Here is a 20,600-nt window from a genome sequence, read left to right on the forward strand (position 1 = left end):
CTTCCTTCTTCATTTCAGCCTGAATATTCTTCAATATTTCTAACTTTTCTGAATTCATTCAGAAGTTTATCCCTATCTTCCTTCAGTTCTTTAATTTCTTTGTTTGTTCTTTATATTCACTGAATTTTTTTTAACCATGTTTATACTTGTTCTTTGAGTTCCATGTCCTGCATTATCTCTAGTGGGTTCTCATTGTACTCCTCTAGAGGACCATTGGTATTTGGTGGCGATATGGCATTTTGGTTTTTCATGTTGTTTTTTCCTCTGTGATTTTGACATGTGAATTTCTTTTGTTGTTTCTGATTCTTGTGTGAGACTCAGGCCTTCAAGTTTAGGTGTACTTCCTTTTGTGAACTTTGCGTCTTTGTGGTTTAATTTTTGGACATGAAAGGCTGGTTCCTCTAAGGTTCCGGTTCTCTCTTTTTATTTTGTATTGGAGTGGCCAGATGGCGTTTGTCTTCAGGAGTTCCCACCGAGGCCCAAATCAGATGAGGATCAGATGCTCTCAGTCTTTCTCCTAATGTCTGGGTCCCTCCAGGATAGGTTTTGGCCTCAGGAATTTTGGGGTTGGACTTGCCTGGAGCCTGGTCCAGGAAAGATGCTGGTCTAGGGCAGATGGTGGCCATGCCACCCAGAGATGCAAAGGAAGATGGGGGCAGGAGGCAGCTCCAAGGGCCCCTGGGGACTGTAGTGAGGAGCTGGTTTGGTGTGGATGCAAAGGACCAGGAAGAGGAAAGGTCAGCCCCAATCCCCAGCATCCAGGAAAGAGTTGTGCAGACCCAGGGAGACAGAGTAAGGTGAAGGTGGGGCCAGGCCCAGAGCGCCCCTGTGGACCCAAGAAGAAACTGAGTTGGTCTGGATGCACAGGATCAGGAAGAAGCATTGTTGGTTCCCCAGGTGTCTGGGGTGCCAAGAGAAGGAATGGCACAGGGTCCAGGCTAGGAGGAGAGACTGGCGGGGGAGATTGGAGGGTGAATGAGGCTGGGGGAGTCAAGGTACAGAGGGCCCAATCGACTTATCCCAGAGAGAGAAGCCTGTGCGTTGGAGAGAGGCCTGTGGGTCCTGCTGGGCCAGGAAGCAGAGGGAGGTGAGGGTGGGGCCAGGCCCAGAAGCAGTGCTCCTGGGAACCTGAGAAAGAACTGAGTTGGTCTGGATGCACAGGATTAGGAATAAGCAGTGGTGGTTCCCCAGGTGTCCGGGCCACCAAGATAAGGAATGGGACAGGAGGAGAGACCTGCAGGGGAGATGGGAGGGTGAGTGAGGCTGGGGGAAATCAATGCATGGAGGGCAAGATCGACTTACCCTGGAGAGAGAACCCATATTTTACTTTTAAACTCAGGCAAGACTGTTAACTCACATGGTGAATTCCTTTGAAGAGGGCTTTCAATCTGGATTGGAAAAAACATTTTATAATTTATTATACATGATCTTGGATTAAGTACCCATGACCTGGGGAATAAGAAATACAGAAAACAATGGTACCTAAAAGAAAATGGAACGAGGCAATATCATAATACTCTTTTAAGTCTATCTATAACATCATAACTAGAAGGTACCCAGGGAATGATGTGGCAGGGACAAAAGCAAGCATACAGCAACTAAGCATCAGAGAGGGAAATACTCTATTCCAGAGAAAAACAGTCTTCGAATCATAACACAGAAAAGGGGACCAGTGGAGTCTGGATCTTAAGTCTCCCATCCAAGTAGGCTATCCCTTTTAACCTCTCATTGTTGTAACTATGTGTTGGTAGTAGCTTGTCTGCTGTGTGCTGCAGTAGCTGCCACTATGGTCTGCCCCCTGGAGGGTGGAGAAAAGGCCATGATCTGCCCTGCGCAGTGCACATCCTTGGTGGGAGCCAGTCACCATCTGGGTGCAGTGGCACAAAGGCATTTCCCCCCTAAGGGGAAGCCCGCAGGGGCATGGAGAAGTATGTGTTGTGGTTGTCTTGGGTGAGGCCCTTCCCCAAGAAAAAGTTGACAGAAAAAAATGGCTTTTAAAATCTTTTTTCCCTTTGTCTATGGCACAAGCCACCTTAAATTCTTTAAGTGCCCAGCGGCCATCTGCTGCTTTAATTCTCTGAGTGCCTGAGTGCCTTTTTCTCCCTGGGCATGTCAATTTAAATTCTCACCTAACTGGTTTTGCTTGAGCCTGAGTGCCCTGGGGGCGAGATAACAAAACAGATAAGGAAGTTTGTTATCTTTGAAGTTGAATTCAATGCTTGTGTGAAAAATCCCTGCATGATAGAACTTTGGGGCTTCTTTGTTTCTAGGGGTGTTGTTTAAGATAGGAAAGAAAAGGGGGTCAAACGCAGATTCCTAGGGGAATGTTCCCAGGACCTGAAGTGGAATTTCTCTCGCTAGCAGAATTTCTTGCTAGTCCACAGTGCAAGCCTTGAAGACTCAGACCGAGAAAGTAAAAGGAGGAAAGAGAAGACTGCGGATCTTCATGGGTGGGTGGCCAAGGCAAAGCTGCCGCTACTCTTGTGGAGAGAAGGGATACTCACAAACTCTGTGTATTCCAGGATCCCCTTGGGTACCAGCTGTGGTTCTCTCCCTCCCACCGACCCACGAGAACAAAGGGAGCAGAAGCGGCAAACGGGGTCAGGACGGCCAGTGAGCATGGACAGAAAAGACCTTCCAGGAGTCAGATTCAGTGATACAGCTCCATTTATTCAGTTGGGGTCAGGGAAAAATATAGCGTAGAGGGAGCAGCCAAAGCTTCAGCTGATAGGTGTTCATAGGATGCTTTATTTACATGTGGTAGGGGGATCCTATCATCTGGCTATAGGGAAATGCCTAATTATCATATAGAAAAAACCTGGGGGCAGTTTTATTGCCAGTAGCTATGCAAAGGTCATGTTCGAAAGAAGGTCTGGCATCCATGCTTGGAGGCACTTTCCAGAGTCAGGCAGGAAGCCCCTGCTGAGAAAGGAGTTGACCATAATATCAGGGTTCTCCAACAGTGCCCGAATAAACAGCCTATTCTAGGCCATTGACCCAGACCTTGTGATGCTTTAAAAAAAAAAAAAAAAAAAAGTGGCCAAGCTGTTTTTTGCTCAGTTTTCCCCTCTCCTCATATAAGTCGAATCAGAGATTTATCATTTGACTGCCTACCTTTGGCCATGTATAAAATAGAGGTGCTGCTATAAAGAAAAATTAAATCGTTGATTGTTACTTGCTTTTTTCTTATGAATTCTAAGTTTATCTGTTTCTGACTTTTAAGATTTTCCAGATGTTTTATTTCTGCAGAGGAGAGGTGAAGAGTAAAGAATACATAGTAGGCTTTGGTTTGGGGGTTTACAGGTTCTCTTTTTTCATGTGATTTACACTTGTGACTTGTTTCTGGTATTCGAGGTCTTCTCAGCATTCCATTGAGAAGAGTTTTCAGGAATGGATGACTTGCTATCTTCTGGCCTTTCCCTCTCCAGGGAAAACCAAGGGCCAAGTGGCATCTTGTGCACTTTCCTGAGTAGGTACAACTGTGAGTTATTTCCACAATTTGGAAGTCTTAGTGAAGACTTGGTGAAAAATATCTGCGTTTGACTTGAGGTGACAGTAGGTTGGCCTGAGGTGCTCAAAGAAATTTTGACTTCTTAAGGGATATGGATTATGTTTGATACATTTGTTTAAAGTTCTACTGATATATAATTTACCTACCACTTAATGATTCTTGGTGTTTTTCGAGTTATGCAACCCCTCAACACAATTTTGTTTTAAAACATTTCTGTTGGACATGCATGATGGTGCACCCTTTAATCCCAGCTGTTTGAGAGGCAGAGGCAGGTGGATCTCTATGAGTTTAAGCCTTAACCTGGTCTACATAGCAACTTCCAGGCCGGTCAAATCTACACAGTAAGACCCTAACTCTAAAACAACAACACCAACAATAAAATACCACATTTCTGTTATCCTAAGAAGAAATCTTGTGCTAGTTGCCATTACTTGTGTCTAATTTAATACAGCACCTAGTTCATACAGTTAGTATTTTTAGTATAACATCCAGAATGGTTTGGTTGGTTGGTATGCTGGTCTTAACAAATTCATGAGTTTCAATTAAGTCTCATAAATACATTATCACTGGCACAGTTCAGTCCAAATGTGATGAAGTGACTTGCAACTGTCTCACTTGCAGTCCCTTGTTTACTGGGTGATGGAAGCAGGCAGGAGAAGTGGAGCTGCTTGGAGGGAGGTGAGGAGCCTCCACTCTTTTTTAAAATTTTTTAATTGAATTTTTGTGCATTTCATACAGAAAATCATCTTTATACCCGCTGCTCCTTTGGCACCCTCCCACAGGCGCCGCCCCCCAACCACTGGAGTTCATACATTCTGTCCTTTGTGTTAAGGCCTATTGTATAAAGTTATGTGTCCCTAGATGTCCCTCAGTGCAAGTTCATCCACTGACGTCTAGTCAGCCTATCTAGAGTTCTTCCCTTTAAGATTAGCTCTTCCTCATCCAGCAGTAATCAGCTGCCAATAATTCTTCAATTAAGATTAGAGCCTGCTGTTCATTTCCACAGTTCTGTGCTGGCTTTTTGTCTGCTTAAGTTTGCATGGATCTTGTGCACACTGGTACCATTGTTGTAGGTTTATATGAGAAGGGTCCCAGGCCCCTTCTACAGAACTTACTAGTGGTAGCCTCCTGACCTCCTCTGTATCCAAAGTGTACAGAGCCTTGGGCATGAGAAGTGGATGTCCCTTTGGGACTTCTTCCACAGCCCCACTCCCATGGACACCAACATCAACAGATGTGCAAGTCCTTTCTGTAAAACAACATGAGCTGAGCCTAGTGATTATCCCCTGCAATCCTGACACTCAGGAGGCTAGACAGGAGATCATGAGTTCTAGATCAGCCTAAGCGCAAGGAAAAACAAATTAATTTATTAAATAAAATGCCATAACATTTACATATATCTTATGCACATTCTTCTAACTACTTTAGGTTGCCTCTAGCTTATGACACTTAAATAAATGCTATAGTTGCTGTACTGTATTGTTTAGAGAATCATGACAAGAGAAAATTTGAATGTGGACAGTACAGATCCCCGCCCCCCATTTTCATGCACCATCTTCACCTACAGTTGGTTGAATCTGAGGACACAGAGTTTCAAGACAGGGAGGGCTAGCTGGACTCTTAGTGAGAAAAGCTGGGAGAAAGCAGAAAGATGATCTTTTACATTTTTAAGTATATAATATCTTTATTATTTGAGAATTTCATACATATATATGATGTATTTTGGTCATAGTTATACCCCACTCTCCCTCTAACTCTTCCCAAATCTACTTTCTTCCCCTCCCAACTAAGTGTATTTTTTTTTTTTTTTACAAACCACTGAGCCCAATTTGTGCTACCCATATAATCATGCATATGGGGTCATCCACTGGATCATGGTAGGCATACCAGGATGCCATATCCTTAAAGAAAACTGTCTGTGCTGGATAGCTTTAGTGTCAACTTGACACACCTGGGTTGAGGGAGCCTCAACTGGGGAATTGCCTACATTGGATCAGCCTGTGGCAATGTCTGTGGGGCATCTTTTTGATTATTGAGTCATGTGGAAGGGCCTAGCCCACTGTGGGTGGTGCCACCCCTGTGCAGGTGGGACTATGTTGTATAAGAAAGCAGGTTGAGTAGGGGCCAGGGGAGCAAGCCAGTAAGCAGTGTTCCTCCATGACCTGTGCTCCAGCTCCTGCCTCCAGTTCTTGCCCTGAGTTCCTACCTTGGGCTCCCTGATGAACTGTGACCTGGGAGATGTAAGCTGAATAAACCCTTTCCTTCCCACGTTGGTATTGGTCAGAGCATTTTGTCACAGCAATGGAGAAACGAAACAGAACAGAAATTGGTACCAGAAGTGGGGTATTGCTGTGACAGACCTGACCTTGGTGTTTTGGGGAGTATTGTGGAAGTGTTTGGAACTTTGGACTGGAAAAACCATTGGGTGCTTAGAGTTTGTTGCTGTGGAGCTTGAAACAGTTGTGTGGATGATAGAGGCCTGGCTTGTGAAACTTTAAGGGGAAATGGAGACTATCAGAGCTGTTTGTGTGATATTTTGAATTGAGAATTTATGGGTTCTAGTTGACTGGGGCTGAAGAATCAGCTGCGATTAAAAAGAGACCAGAGCCAGAAGTAAAAACAGTTGCTTTACTGGGCCAATTGATGCTGGTTAGCTGGGACTAGAAAATCAGCTATAAGTAGCAAGAGACCAGCATCACTGTGGTGAAAACATCTGGAAGTATTTCCTCAGGCTCAGTACACAGAAGCTGTGGCCCAGAGGAGACCCAAGCATCCATGTCAAGCTAAAAGCAGGGTTTGGTAATGTGTAAGAGTCTCCTGTATGGTTCTGGTGTTGAAACTGTGATGGGGTCACAGAGAACAGCTGAGGCTTGCCACTGTAAGAGGCCAGAAAAGGCCATTGGTGAGAGTGCAGTCTCAGTTACAGTGAAGACTCCAGGACTGAAGGGGCCATGGAGAGAATCTGAGGCTTTGCACCCATTGGTGAAGGTGCAGCCTCAGTTTCAGTGGAGGTCTCAGCTTTATGGAAATGCCAGGACTGTGAATGACGACCAAGGGCGGCAGCAGGTGTGGAATGGAGCCAGCCTGGGTCTGCAAGACAAGGTGTGTGTGCTGTGGGTGGCAGAGTCAGAAATGTGGAACTGCCAAAACCCTTTGGAGCCCAGAAGATCATGAGTGAATTCCAGATGTCCAGCCTTGAACTATGTTGCTGGAGTTAGGTCTTGCTTAGGTGTGCCTGATTCTTCCCTTTGAAATAATAGTATTTGTTTTGGATTTTACAGGTGCCTCCAGTTAAGAAACTTTTAAATTGTCCCTCCCTCAGAAACCATCAGCAGTCAGTAGTTTCTCAGCTCTGGGTGGGGAACTCATGAATTTAATTGGGCTTACCCTGCACAGGGGCTAATGCTCCTCTCAGAAGCATTAGGTTAACAAATAAAAAGCCTAATGCCAAATGTAGGGTACTTCCTCAAGTCGTTGGTCAGGGGTGACCTGGAGATCCCCAAAACAAAACAGGCTATTGCCATTCCTCTTGGTTGCCCACTAGAACTTGATGGTAAGACCATATTGCTAATGATACTACAAACTGTGGTCACAGGTCCCATTGGTCCTGACTAGGAAGCTTCTTCCCTGCTGACTAGCTCTCATAGAACTGGAAAGTGCTGTGCAGGCTGCTGGGGTTAAAGAAAGTCCTTAACAGTCTTACCCACCTGTGAACCCTGTGAACTACAGTAATGACCTGCATGAAAAGACATGCCCATCAACATAATAGTAACACTAACATTATAGGGGTAACCAACTGCTTTTTGACTGGATTTAAAGATTGCTCCACAGGAGGAAATACATGCCTGATACTGTTTATCCAGCAAAGAATCCATGGTTGGGGAAGCTTATGGGCCATGCTGTCTTTCATATTGCACCCCAGGGGTGAACTTACTACTATTCTTGTTAAATGGATATGGTATCAAGCTGCACTGTAAATGCTTCTCTCTCTACCTATAGACTAGTGCAGGTCTCAGATCTCATTAGAGAAGTTTATGCAACTGATGGCAGCAAATTCAGAAACTCACAATTGGTCAAAGTGCTGAGAATGTGTCTGTGGTGTGCTCGGCCACAATGGGGCATCTATATCACACCCCCACACTCCAAGGCACAGGGGCCCTCATGTAGGAGGGGGTGGAAAGACTGTAGAAGCCAGGGGTCAGGGAGGACTGGGTTGGAAGAGTGTCTTCTGGACAAGACAGGACCTCTCACTCATGAACTCAACAGCAGCTGTGGCTGCCTGTACAAGATCTGCCCCAAATCAAGCAGTCAACATTCCAGAATCTTGTACATTTTTATTTCTGAATTCCTGACTCTATAGTCTCTCTTCAGGTCAGGACAATGTTCTGGTCCATGGGTATGTGATCTTCTTTGGGCAAAAGGCAGCTAGGCAACTGTACTTCATTTTTAGGTGCCCTGCAGGTTATTTCTTTTTCTTGCCAAAGAAATTCTGACCAACCTTCCCTTCCACTAACTAAACTGGGTATACTCTGTGATAAGCTGACTAGTAACCCAGCTTGGCTACTGATTTTCCTGTGAAAGACAAAGAGAATTCAACAGGCTAACAGAGGACATCTATCTTACCTCAAAGCATACTGATATGTATCACACATTCTTCTAAGTGGTTTCTTAATGAGCTGACCCTAGAACATGTAGGAAGCTGGAATGTCTGATTTTTGTTTCCTAACTGTTGACTTTTCTCTTGTGGTGGTACCATGTCTGTGTGCCCCATCACCTGGGGAGTGGTAGGGGTTCACAGAGAGTAAAGGAAGTTAATTCTGATTTTGACAAGTGGTGCATTAATAGAATTATCAAAAATGTCCTAATGAACATTTTTGCATTTCAAAACTTCATTTTTAACAACTTGGATGATTGCCTATATACAGTAGAGTTCTCATTTCAAGCAAGACCCCCACTAGATAAATTACTTGCTATTTGTAAGTATTCTAGAAGGTATAGTGATTATGTCACACAGGAGTTTTTGCAGTGACATTGTTACAACACAAGGAGAAGAGACCAACTGAAATAGCCTTTTATATGTAAAAAATAGGATGAAGACTGACTCTTACCTCATCGAATAAGAAGGCAGCAAATGTCTAAGTGCCCTCAGATTAGTTAGTATGGGTTTAAAAACACGTTTTAAAGAGAAATAGAATGACCTGAATTTTGCTTTACTATGGTGGACTATTTTTCAGTGACCGCAGAATTTTCAGACATAGAAGGGGATGATCTGGTACTTAAAGCTAAGTGTGGTGGTTGCCTGTTGGGTGGATCCCATCCATTACATTGATTTATTTTGTCCTTAGCAAGGAGTGTGAAACTCGTTCATTGCCTGGCTGCTTTTACAGGCTGAGAGGAATTATTTCTTGAGTTGTTTAGTCTCCTGTCAGCCACATTGATACTGGACTTTTCCCCCTCTGCTTAGGTATCTGCCTACTTTCTTGGAAAATTAAGTGGAAAAGATAGCACTTCTTCCCCTTGTGCCGTCAGTTTAACTGTACCAAATCGGTGACTTTAGGAGCACCAAGTTTTAAGGGTAAGTCTCTGGGAATCACAGAGTTTCTTGAATAGGTATGGCCCTGAGGACCAGCTGAGTTTAAGGAGAGAGTAGGGAGGGTTGGGAATAAAGTGATTCCATAGGGCAGACCATCTAAGATTCTTCACCTTTTGCTTATCTAGAATCACTCATGTTGGGAATAAGAAACAGCAAACTGCTCAGTTCTTCATTTCACTATATATGACACATCATATATATATATGATTATATATATTATATGATTATATATTATATATATATGATTATATGACACATCAGTAATTTTAGATCCTTGTTGGATAACTAAGTGACTTTTTGTTGTTGTTTACTCTTACATAAACTATAACACCAGGAAGATCCCAAGTTAATTAACATAGCATATAACTTTTTAAAACAGTGTTTGTATTTATTTTCTCAAGGTTGTTTGAACTCCGGAGCTACACTGCACTAGTCTGAACTTGTTCTTTCTTCTCCTTTTGATTATTTTGAGGTAGGGTCTTGCTGTCCTCTGGTCTCAGCCTCCCGAGTGCTTGGATTACCAGTGTGTGCCATCCCACCTGCCTACTGAGTCTTCAGTATTTGTTGGTGTAATGACTTTAGACATCTGTAAAATGCAGATCATGGAAGCATTTATTTCATGAGTGTGTCTCATAAGACAGTTTCATATAAAGCAAATAGGTGTTGTTTCCATTAGGATTATATGTGATACACTGAATGGTATATATGGTAAAAATGCAAAATTTTTCTATAAATATGAGTATTATGACAATCTACCCACTGGCTTATCTGAAACTTCTTAACTGAGATGCATGCCCATAAAAGGTAACTGTGTATGCTGCATAGATAGATGAGAATGTTGGCTTTTCTTCCCCAGTTCCCAGCTGCCAAGGTAGAATACATGAAAATCTGTCTGTAGGGTGTGTGCAGTAAACCTCAATGCCCACCATTGTTTTCTTGGAATAAAAATGGAAATGAGTGGTATGCTCTGTTTGTTGTCTTTCGTATTGCAGTTACTAACACCCGCAGGACCTGAATAAACCCCTCAGACTAAAAGCCCCTGACTTATTAATCCACTTCGCAACCCTGTTAAGTCACATAAAGTAGAGAGCATGAGTCCCACACAAAGCTATTTCTTGTAGTCCCAGCTGCCAAGTACACAACTATGCTTTCTGCTCTACAGCCCCTGTCATCAATGCTGGATGCTCTCATTTGCCTGTGCATTTTCAAATTCAGTGTGTTCACAGAACATACGAAGTACAGTAAAGTGAGCAGAACAGCAGGTGCCTGCCTGCCTGAAGAGAGGATGTGGGACTGGAGAGATGGCTCAGCGGTTAAGAGCACTGGCTGCTCTTGCAGAGAACCCAGGTTCAATTCCCAGCACCACATGGCGACAAACATCTGAACTCCAATTCCAAGGGAATCTGATGCCCTCTTCTGACCTCGGTGGGCCCTGCATGATACAGGCGCACTTGCATACATGCAGGCAATTACACCCATGCACACACACACACACACACACACACACACACACACATAAATAAATGTTTAAAAAAAAACAAGAAAAAGAAAAGATAGCAGATACCATGAGACTCACAGTTCCTAAGAAGGGGAAAGTTACACAAGGAAGCACAGGCTTGCTCTTGGGGCAGAGAAAGGAGGAACTGTGGGTAGGCTTAGGAGTGTGGGCAGTTTAGGATTGGCTGCTGTGAATAACTGTCATGGTCCCTAGAATGCAGTGGCTGTCCCTAGTTGTCTAGTACCTTGCCTTAGGGTGATTAGGACAGGAGGACAGTGAACCAGAATGTGAGAGCCAGTAAAGGCAGTGGAGTTAGCTGGTTTGTATGTAGATTAACTGGCAGGTGAGTTCTTTATTGTCTCTAGGAACTGGCTCACTCTGGGAGGACCAGTCCCTCCAACATCAATAATGCCAGGACAACTCAAAACACTGAAAATAAAAGATACAGTTAATACATGGTTTTACTTTCAGCCCAAACAGGCAAATACTTTGAGTCATGTTCCTTTGCTGCATCTGGGGTTCGGGGCAGGTGCTCTAATCTGGGAGGATTCTGAGTCCGAGACCTAAATAGAGCCTTCTGCTCAATTCTACACCTCAGTTGCCAGCATCCTACCTTGCAGCCTTCCGAATGTCACATGGACTTCATGATAAAGAACTGAATTCATTGTCATCTTCTCTCACAGTGCTCAATTTCTGTTTCCATCTCAGATAATGGCAGAGTTTTGTGCCTGTCTGTCCAAACTAGGAATCTGTTATCTTCAATGGCTTCTGCTTAGACAGTCTGTCACCAGAACACACCCATTTTATCAGTGTGCCCTGACATGAGTGAACTTGGCCATGTAGCTTTCTCTGTAGCTCTGTGCTTTCTTCTGCCTCCTCATCCACCAAACAACCTGCTATCTAGTTGTCTTGTCCATTGAACAAGTATTATCTTTTAATGGCAGTGCCTGTCATCTCTCTTTATTTAAAAGCCTTGAGTAGCGTCCTGGTAATTGAAGGCTCAAGTTCAAAATCCTGGCCCGACAGGCCCTTCACAGTCAGTGAAGGGGGCTTCACAGTGCCCCCTAGCTGGCCGTCAGTCCTCAGCTGGCTGCCACCTTGATGTTAATGATAGCCCATTGTTCTTGAGTCCAAAGTTGTGTACCTTTGTGGGGAAACCATCTCCAACATTTCTAACTGTAATGGATTATCTTTTCCTGCATACTTAATATTTTTATACACCTTTGTTATAGGAATGACCTCAAAGTATATTAACTACTTTATCTGTGGCTTTTCTCTACATCTTATTTATTTATGTGTTTTTGCTGAGACTGTATGCTCTACTAGGCATTGTGATGGATGTCGAGGATGTAGAAATAACCTGTCCCCAAGAATCATAGCATGGCGATCAAAGTAGACAGACAAACTTGTGTCAGACTGAAATTGAAATTGATGGCAGGTTATGAATAGCACTGAGAAGATGACCCAGGTAAAGGCCTGGGAAGCAATGTTTGCAATGGAACTTGAAGGACTAGGATGGGTTCATTGAGAAGAAAATCAGTAAGATTAGAGAAGGTTAGAGATTTGATAGGTGAAAAGCAGTATTGTTGTGTGTCTGCATTTCTTTTTCTGTTGCTGTGATAAAATACTCCGACAAAAGCAGCTTAAGGGGGAAAAGGTTCACTGTGGTCATAGTTGAAGGTACAGTTTGTGGTGGCGGGGAAGTGAAGGCAGCAGGAGCTTGAAGCATCTGTCACGTTGCATACAGTTTAGAAGCAGGAAGCACTGAGTGTTTGCTGCTGTTCAGCTCTCCACTCACACAGTCCAGAGTCCCAGCCAGGGAGTGATCCCACCCATACTGGCATGTCTTCCTACCCCACTTAATTTAATCAAGCTTAATCTCCCATAGACATGCTCAGGGGCCCATCTCAGGTGATTCTAGATTCTGTCAAGTTGACAACATTAACTATCACAATGCAGGAAAAGGCTGGAAGTGGCAATAGTGGAATGTTTCCTGTAGCTGGCCTTGGTTTAGTGATCTTTTATTTCTCAGACATACATGTGGCTCAGGGGAGCAGGCAGCAGACACAACTGTCTGCATTTCAGAAGGTTCATTATATTCGCCAAGAAAAATAGTTGTGGCCACATGAACCCAGGACTGGCAGCAGCACTGTTAACTTCCTGGTTGAGACGTGTTTTTGCATGGCCATCCTCTTTACAGTAAGATGTGTCATATTATTCCTGGGATTGGAGACAGTGTGAAAACTTTACCTGCCAGGAGTTTACTATATTAATAGGTCTTCAGTTTTTTTCTTATGGCTGAGTGCCAAAGGAATGTGAAATTTTCTGGCGCCCCATATAGCCAACCTCTCTTTTATGCATCAGGCACACTACAGAGTCATGCTTGTCCTATCACAGGCCTAGCTGTGCCCTCACCCTTAGGTATCTTCCCACCAGGATTTGGTGGCATGGGTAGGAGTTGAGAGGTTAAGCAAATACTGTACTGCTACTGGCAAACATGTCTTAAATGGAAGAGTCTTGGTTTTAGTGATACCATTGATATTAAGATTGAATAGACTCCCAGCTAATTCTTATATGGGCTGAAAGAACCTGGTAAGTGAATGCTGAGTTATCAGTGTACATGAAGTTAAGCAGCATTGAGAGAGATGGGGTGGAGGAGCGGGACATAACCCTTTTCCTTTCCACTCATTGTCTTTGTATGTTACTAAATGCTGTAAAACACTTAGAAAATCCCATTGCGTGTCACTGGAAGAAAGCCAAAATAAAAGATGGAAATATTTGATATTTCCCTTCTGTTTTGTTTAAATCAAATACCACTTTGTTTAGTTGGCTGAGAATGCAGCATTTTCTTCACTGTGTGCTCAAAAACTCCAGATTTGGGTTGACTGCCTTGCTTATAACACTTTATATAAAACCATGCTCTTAGTCCTGATAGTTAAATTCACGTTGTGGCATGCATTTCTCTCCTGGAGAGTTATTTAATGTCTCCATGTGTGTTTTCAGAGGAAGAAAGTCTGTATTTAAAGTCTGTGATTGTTAATTAGAAAGCTAGTTAACCTGTAAAATTACAAGGGAATATGTAGTTATAGTAATTGGTATTGGTCCCTCTTTATATCTAATCTACACTTAGCATCACAAATAAACATTTGACTAAGTTAACTATTAAAAAGATTGTTTCCTTTTGGGGTCATTAATGTCCTACATGTTCATAGCAGATTCTAGAAGTAGACATGGAAATCAGTGTGGAAGAAAATCACTGTCTTTCCTTACAATTGACACTGTCATTCTCTTTTGTATTCTGTGTCTTTTCTCCCCCTCCCCCTTCTAGGAAGAACGTTGGTGAAAAGCACAGAAACCAGTGATTTTTGTGGCTGTGGAATTTCCATGGAGAAAACAGAGCATAGGAACCGACCTGAACCATCTTCTGCCCCTGGCAAGCCCTGCACACTCCCTGGCTACTTCTGGGGCTGAGTGAAGCTGTATGAGGGAGCTTTCAGAGGACCCTTGGAGAGGTGTGGAGGGGGCTGGCAAGATGGGCGAGAACATGGAGCAAATGTTTCACAACCTGAACCTCAGAACTGTGATCCTCCAAGGAGAGCGCTACTTGAAGAAAAGAAAAAAAATGTTGAATGGCTTCTCAGGGATTTTATTTTCCATGTACACATAAGCCATAGTTCCAGTACAGGTGGCAGTATTTAGAGCACTCGGGTTTCAGTTCTGTTAAATGTGAAAGAGGGATTGACTGACGTTCATTGATGTTCCGTAACTAGTGTAAAATATGTATATGTTAATCTTTATTTTTATAATACGCAAATACATTTAAATTTATACAGTTTGAAGCTTCTAGCATTAGTTAACACTGGGTGCAATATTTTGCATGAGAACTGTGCCAAGTTGGGGCTGATTTCTTATTTTAGTGTAAGACTTTTTTGTTCTTTAACTTCACCTTCTCAGACTAAAAAGGAAAAGGCATCATCTACCTGTTAGTCCACAGATTCAGTGTTGGTTCATAGAGACTTTTGGTAATCAGCAAGATCCTTGAGCCCATTGAGACAGGGTCCTCTTCTACCTTTTCATTAAAGCTCCTGCCTGTAAATCATTAGACACAGCGGTAGCATCACTGGAGAGTAGGATCATTCATTTTCTCTCCCCACACATCAGTCATCACTGCTGTGGTAAAGATGAAGCATTCTGAGAGGCCAAATGGGGTGAAGCACCCAGGGACAACCCGAATCTTGGAACAGCTTAAGATAATCAGGTTAGTTCTAAATTTTGCAGGGACTCTGCTACTAAGCATCTTTTTGTAGAACAGGGTGCAAAATTTAGCATAGTGCTATGTGAACCTCCACATCTGGCTTCAGGTAGTGAGCCTCCTGTTGGTGAGCATGATCCCACACTGGCTATTATTCATTCAGAGCCAATTGTTGAAGGATCTTCTGCCAAGATCTAATAAAACCCTTGTTTTGAAATCTCCAGGAGGTAAAACTTAGAAACAAACTCCACAAAATGCTCCCTAGTCTCCCAATTGGGGCCAAACAGCATATGCTGCAGTAGTAACACACTCTTTGAAGAATGTAAAGGACTCTGTTTACATCTGCCTCCTCCCTGTGTTGACAGGAAATGTGTAAAACTGTTTCTCCCCAGTGTCAGGCAAGAAGAGTGAGTCAGCTGGTCTTCCTTTTCACTTGCTTATAAAGGATTGACTCTGAGTGCTACAGCACATGCACTCTCCACAAATCCTTCAGGGAAATGGTGGACGAATGGCTGTGCTGGGAGAAATTGCAAATCAGTTTGTGTAGCATGTTCAGTCCGTTGACCTGACTGCCTCCAGAGCCCCCATTACGCAAGGATGGTTTAGAATCATAGACTCAAGTGGGAATCAGTCTCTTTTTATGTTTTTAATACTTGAATGTGACAGCTCAAGTTTGAGATTTTGTTTTCTTTTAGAACACAGTCACGGGACGGATCTGGTTAATTGGATCTGGTTAATTTTGTCACAGTTCTCGTGCATGTGTGTAAGTGGAGATTGAATGGTAATGTTTAATTTCTTTATGGACCACTGAATTATTGGGCAATAAGTTTTTTAATTCACACCAGGCAGTTCCAAAACTGTCAAATCAACTATCTTTGACCTGTCTTGAAAAAGTCCTGTATGACTTTGGGTTCACTCCCCAGAGGGCCATATTAAATGAAAATGAGGCTCCTTGGGGTGATGCCCTGCAATGGTTGCCATTTTCATAAACATAAATGCCCATGTTCTGAGTATCTGCTACTTTGTGACAAGTGATGTTTTGTGCTGTCGTCTGAACCCTCGAGAAGCAGTGTATATGAGGAAATGTGTTTTGGCCAAAGGGTCGACATGGTCAGAGGGTCATGTGACTGAAAGAAGTCTCAGCAAAGCCCGAAAACTTGCCTCATGAGGGGAGGGTTGGAGATACATAAACCACTCTGCTCAATAGGAATTTCACCGTCTACATAGGAAATTCTGTTTCCTCTTTCAACAACCTGGGAAGATGCCGCAGCCAGCGGCTGAGGGGCCATTCACGAAGCACAAGAGGAATTTGTTCTACCCAAGGAGTCCCTTGCCTCTCAAACAAATGCCCTCCAAGTTTGTTATGGTTTCTATTCCTGCAGCTGGTGGTATCCAAACCACTTCCTGGAATTGTAAAAGTGCTGCCAGAATAAATGTTCTTCCCCCTTCTAAGGAAAAAAAAAATGATAGTGCTCATATTTGATATGTGCACTGGACTTTTGAATGAATAAAGAGGAAGGGCTTGATGTGATTCTGATGGAGTGTGTGTTTTTCATGATGCAGTCTGTGAATTGTATTGTGGTTTCCCAGTTTATTGTCCTAATGGGGTGGAAATTTAAAAAATAAATACAAATACAAAGAAATGATTAAGCCATGGCAGTTTGGAGTCTAGTTATTTCCAGTTTGATTTTGGTTTTACTATTATCAGTTAAGTAGTAACTATTTTGTATTTTTAGTTCCTAAGTTTGAGCTATGGGAGGAGGGGACAGCAGTTTTCAACTGTTTGGGGCTTGAGTCCTTAAGGGACAATGAAAGTCTCTGTTTTAAAATTTTCTGTTACATTTATTTTATTTGAGTATGTGTATGGCATTTGCATGCCACAGTGCACATGTCAGAGGACAATGTTAAATTGGTTCTCCGCTTGCCTTATAGCATATGGATTCCAGGGCTCAAACTCTGGTCATCAGGCTTGGGAGCACGTACCTTCACCCACTGAGCCATCTTACTGGCCCAAGTTTCCATTTTAAAACTTTGCCAGTGAGCCACAGCCCTAGCCCAGTACCACCTGCTAAGTCAAATCATTTTTCCAGTGGGCCATTGTGTTCCTATATTGGAGCTTGCTTGTATGACAGGTTTGGAAGATTCCATTTTTCTGGTGTGTGTGTGTATTTATGTGTATGAATGTTTTGCCTGTTTGTAAGCATACCATGCATGCAATGCCCATGGAGGCCAGAAGAAGGCATTGGAGCCTCTGGAACTAGAGAGTTACAAACTTGTTAGCCACCATGTGGGTGCCAGGAACAAAACCCATGTCCTTTGCAAGAGCAGTCAGTACTCTTAATCACTGAGTTTTCTCTTCAGCACTCCCCCTCCACTCCCCCATCCCCTGATCTAAGGCTCATAACAGGATTCCTGCCATGAATGATCAGAGACCCTCTGGAAGTTTGAAATGGCAGGTCCCTGAGGACTTGGTCAGAAGTTCTTTTCCTCTTGTTTTTCAAGAAACAAATGAAAAATAAAAGTAGATGAGAAGAGATGGAGAGGAAAATGCACCAAAATAGACAAGCACAAGCCCTGCACAGAGGGCCTGAGCCATAGGGACAGAACTAGATCAGACCAGGAGGCTCTCTTTGAAAGAGTTCTGAGAAAGTAGGTGGGATTATTGAATAGCATGGATTCAAATATATCTCTTCCAGTAAAAACTCTGAAGCCATCCGAGGTGGAACTTAGGCGTGCTCCTGGTAGAAGGGCTCACCTCACAGCTGAGTCCAGGTAACACTAAGTACTGTACTCATTCCCAATGCTACCTACAGTTTGAGCACTTGTCATTAACTCAGGCCTAGATTTTCATCATCAGAACACTGGATTTCTCTAAGCTTGCTGAGCAGATCACACAGAAAGACAGGTGTCAGTGGTGACAATTAGAAATGCAGTTTTCTCACATTTATTGTTTCTTCCCTAGACTGTCTCTCCCACCTCACTGAAAGGTTTTTTTGAAGTAGGTACCAAGTTTACAGAACTTTGAAGGCAGCTTATCTGGAACATGGAGGAGACAGCACATGCTAAATCCTTGTGCCAGGGTTACTTTGCTCCTGTCTGCTTATGCTGCCCAGTGACATCACCCCTTGGGGTAGGCAACAGGATGCTCATCATCTTGTGGGACCTATTATTGAGCCTGCATGATGTGGTTGTAGGGTGACTTGGAAGGGACTTTAGAAAGAAAATGACCCTTTGAATCTACCTGGGTTCAGCAGAATGAGAAAACTGACCTATAATGGAACCCCATTTAACTATTTGTAAGCCCTTTCAAGAAAGATATGTCTTTTTTTATTTTTGTGTGTAAGAAATAGTTTTGAATGAAATGAATGCCATTCTAAATACTCAATCTAATTAGGTGTTTCCCAAACTGGTCCTTGGAGCATTCATGATTTCTACAACATTAACACATGCTCCCATTGAAAAGGGTTCAAGATCCAGATCTTTGAGAAATCCCATGTTAAATAAGGCCAAGGAGTCCTTGTTGCAGGGTTCTGAGCACCTTCAAGATGATGATATAAGGTATCAGTCTCCAAAAGGGAACCAGAATGGGCAGGTTTCAGAGTGTGGAGGGAGCCTTTCCAAATGTGGCCTGTGGACATCCCCTGTACCCTTGTATTAGTCAACATTCCCTAGAGGAGCAGATGATAGAATGAATATGCATTATTAAAAGGATTTATTAGATTGGCTTACAGGATACAGGCTGGATAATTCAACAGTGACTGGCTGCAAGTTACAAAAGCTAAAATCCTGGTAGCTGCTCAGTCCACAAAGCTGGGTGCCTCAGCAGTCCCAATCTGGCTCTGAAGGCCTGGAGGATTCCTGGAGAGCTTCAGTCCATATTGGAAAGCTGAAGAATCTAGATCCTGATGTCAGTGGAGGCTAAAAACACTCACCAGCAAGAAGGAAAGGCAGGTGAGTAACAGGGTGACTTTTGCTGTTGGTGGTAAAGGAACCATCCATTCCAGGCGGGGTTGGAGGAGAGTCTTCCCCTCGAAGTTAATTCTTCCTGAAAATAACCTCGCAGACTCACCCAGAAGTGTGTCTCTTAGTTGATCCAATCAAATTGACAAGATTAACCACCACATCCCCCAAGACCAATGTTTCCAAAGTACAATAGACACAGCAGCAACTTTAAAAGGTTTGGATATGTGAAGGGAATGGGGCAGTTAAGACAATAGGCTGAGTCTGCCCCTGCCAACTGTCATGATGCACCTGTTTCTTGGTATAAAAAGAAAACGGGAAACTGTCTAACTCATGTTAAGATTATTAAATGAGATGCCATGTGAATGTAAGTGCTAGCCAAGAAGATGCCACGTGGTGCTAGCCAAGTACAGCTAATCTGTGGTGCATAGCTCTGTTACTGCAGAGAAAAATAGACTGTTAGCAAAGAACTTTTTACAATATCTAGTTTGAATTTTTAACAAGTTTTTTGTTTCTGTTATATTGGCTAATTAGCTATTTGCACTGGTGATGAAACATTTCTATTTAAAAGGTGTGCATTTTAAAAGATACTTCATTTATCTTGGTGCTGAAGACTAAACCCAGAATACATGCTAAGCAAGTGCTCTGCCACTGGACTGTACCCCAGAAACACTCTAATACATGTTAGAAAGGAAAAGTTATACAAATAAATGAAGGAGACACAGAAACAGGGAAAATAGAAAAGGATGGCAAAAGTTACGAAAATGATATGTGATTGTGACAGTAACATAATAAGGGCGGAGTAGGGGCCAGTGGTGTAAGAAGTTCTTGTCCCTTGGCTTAATACAGCCCACAGAGAGCCCAGGCAGCCTGCCTTCGTGTGTCTGAGAGATGCCAAAAGCTTTACAGATACTCTTACCAGCTTAAAATTTCTGCCAGAAAAATTTATTGGAAGAATATTCTTAAGTTATAATGTAAAATTACTTCCTAAATTCAAATTTTAAAGTGAGTTAAGCATCTTTAAATATTGTTTCAGCCTTGAACTCACAGAGATCCGCTTGCCTTTGCTGGGATTAGTCATGTGCCACCATGCCCAGCACTAATCAGATTTATAATTTTTAGAAACGTAATCCTGGCTATGTCCAGGCTTGAAGATGTATATGGATGCAGTGGGGTGACTGGCAGGAACACTTACAGGGGTGTCTCATCTTCTGACACTGCAATATGATGTTATCACCTACAAATGTATTGGGCCACATTCCTAGCTCTTCTGGGACGCATGCAGCCTGTAGGCCACAGTTTGAACATGCCTGTTAGGAGTCTTGTGATAATTCAGCAAGAGTTGCTGGTGGCCTGGGAAGAAACAGAAAAAAAGTGGAGAGAAGCGATTTTAGAACTACTGGAGGAAAATACTAGTAACTGGTGACTGGAGGGCGGAGAGACTGAGAGAACAAAGGGCTAGCTTCAGCAGGATGATCTCCACGTTCCTGCTCATGTCCTGCTCTTCCCAAGCACTAATTATTTATTTATGCATTTTTATGTGTATGAGTGTTTTGCTTATATGTATGTAAGTCTTGCATCATACCCATGCATGTAATGGCTACAGAGACAAGAAGAGGGTGTCGGATTTGCTGGAGCTAAAGTTAGAACAGTCAGTAGCTGTCATGTGGGTGCCCAACCCTGATCCTCTACAATAACAGTCAGTACTCTTAACTGCTGAGCCATCTCCACTGCACCCCTGTTCCCCAGCACTATTTTAGAGCCTTTAAAGGGCAACATACACATG

At 43.0% G+C, this 20,600-nt stretch overlaps 1 protein-coding gene across 2 annotated transcripts in view; it reads left to right on the forward strand.

The window, feature by feature from the left end:
* Positions 1-16,500, forward strand: part of Mfhas1 (malignant fibrous histiocytoma amplified sequence 1) — a 113,079-nt gene extending 96,579 nt beyond the window's left edge. Inside the window, exons 3-4 of one of the 2 annotated variants that reach the window (XR_607489.2) lie at positions 8,976-9,086; positions 13,931-16,500. Coding sequence is in view for 1 of the 2 variants with exons in the window: in XM_008839642.2 (XP_008837864.1) it covers positions 13,931-13,964 (34 nt within the window). In the remaining variant the exon portion in view is untranslated. The remainder of the gene's footprint in view (positions 1-8,975; positions 9,087-13,930) is intronic. The other variant, XM_008839642.2, reaches the window with a different exon arrangement.
* The last annotated feature ends 4,100 nt before the right edge of the window (positions 16,501-20,600 follow it).

This window comes from Nannospalax galili, unplaced genomic scaffold, assembly GCF_000622305.1.
Source record: "Nannospalax galili isolate Female #2095 unplaced genomic scaffold, S.galili_v1.0 scaffold319, whole genome shotgun sequence".
Lineage (NCBI taxonomy): Eukaryota > Metazoa > Chordata > Mammalia > Rodentia > Spalacidae > Nannospalax > Nannospalax galili.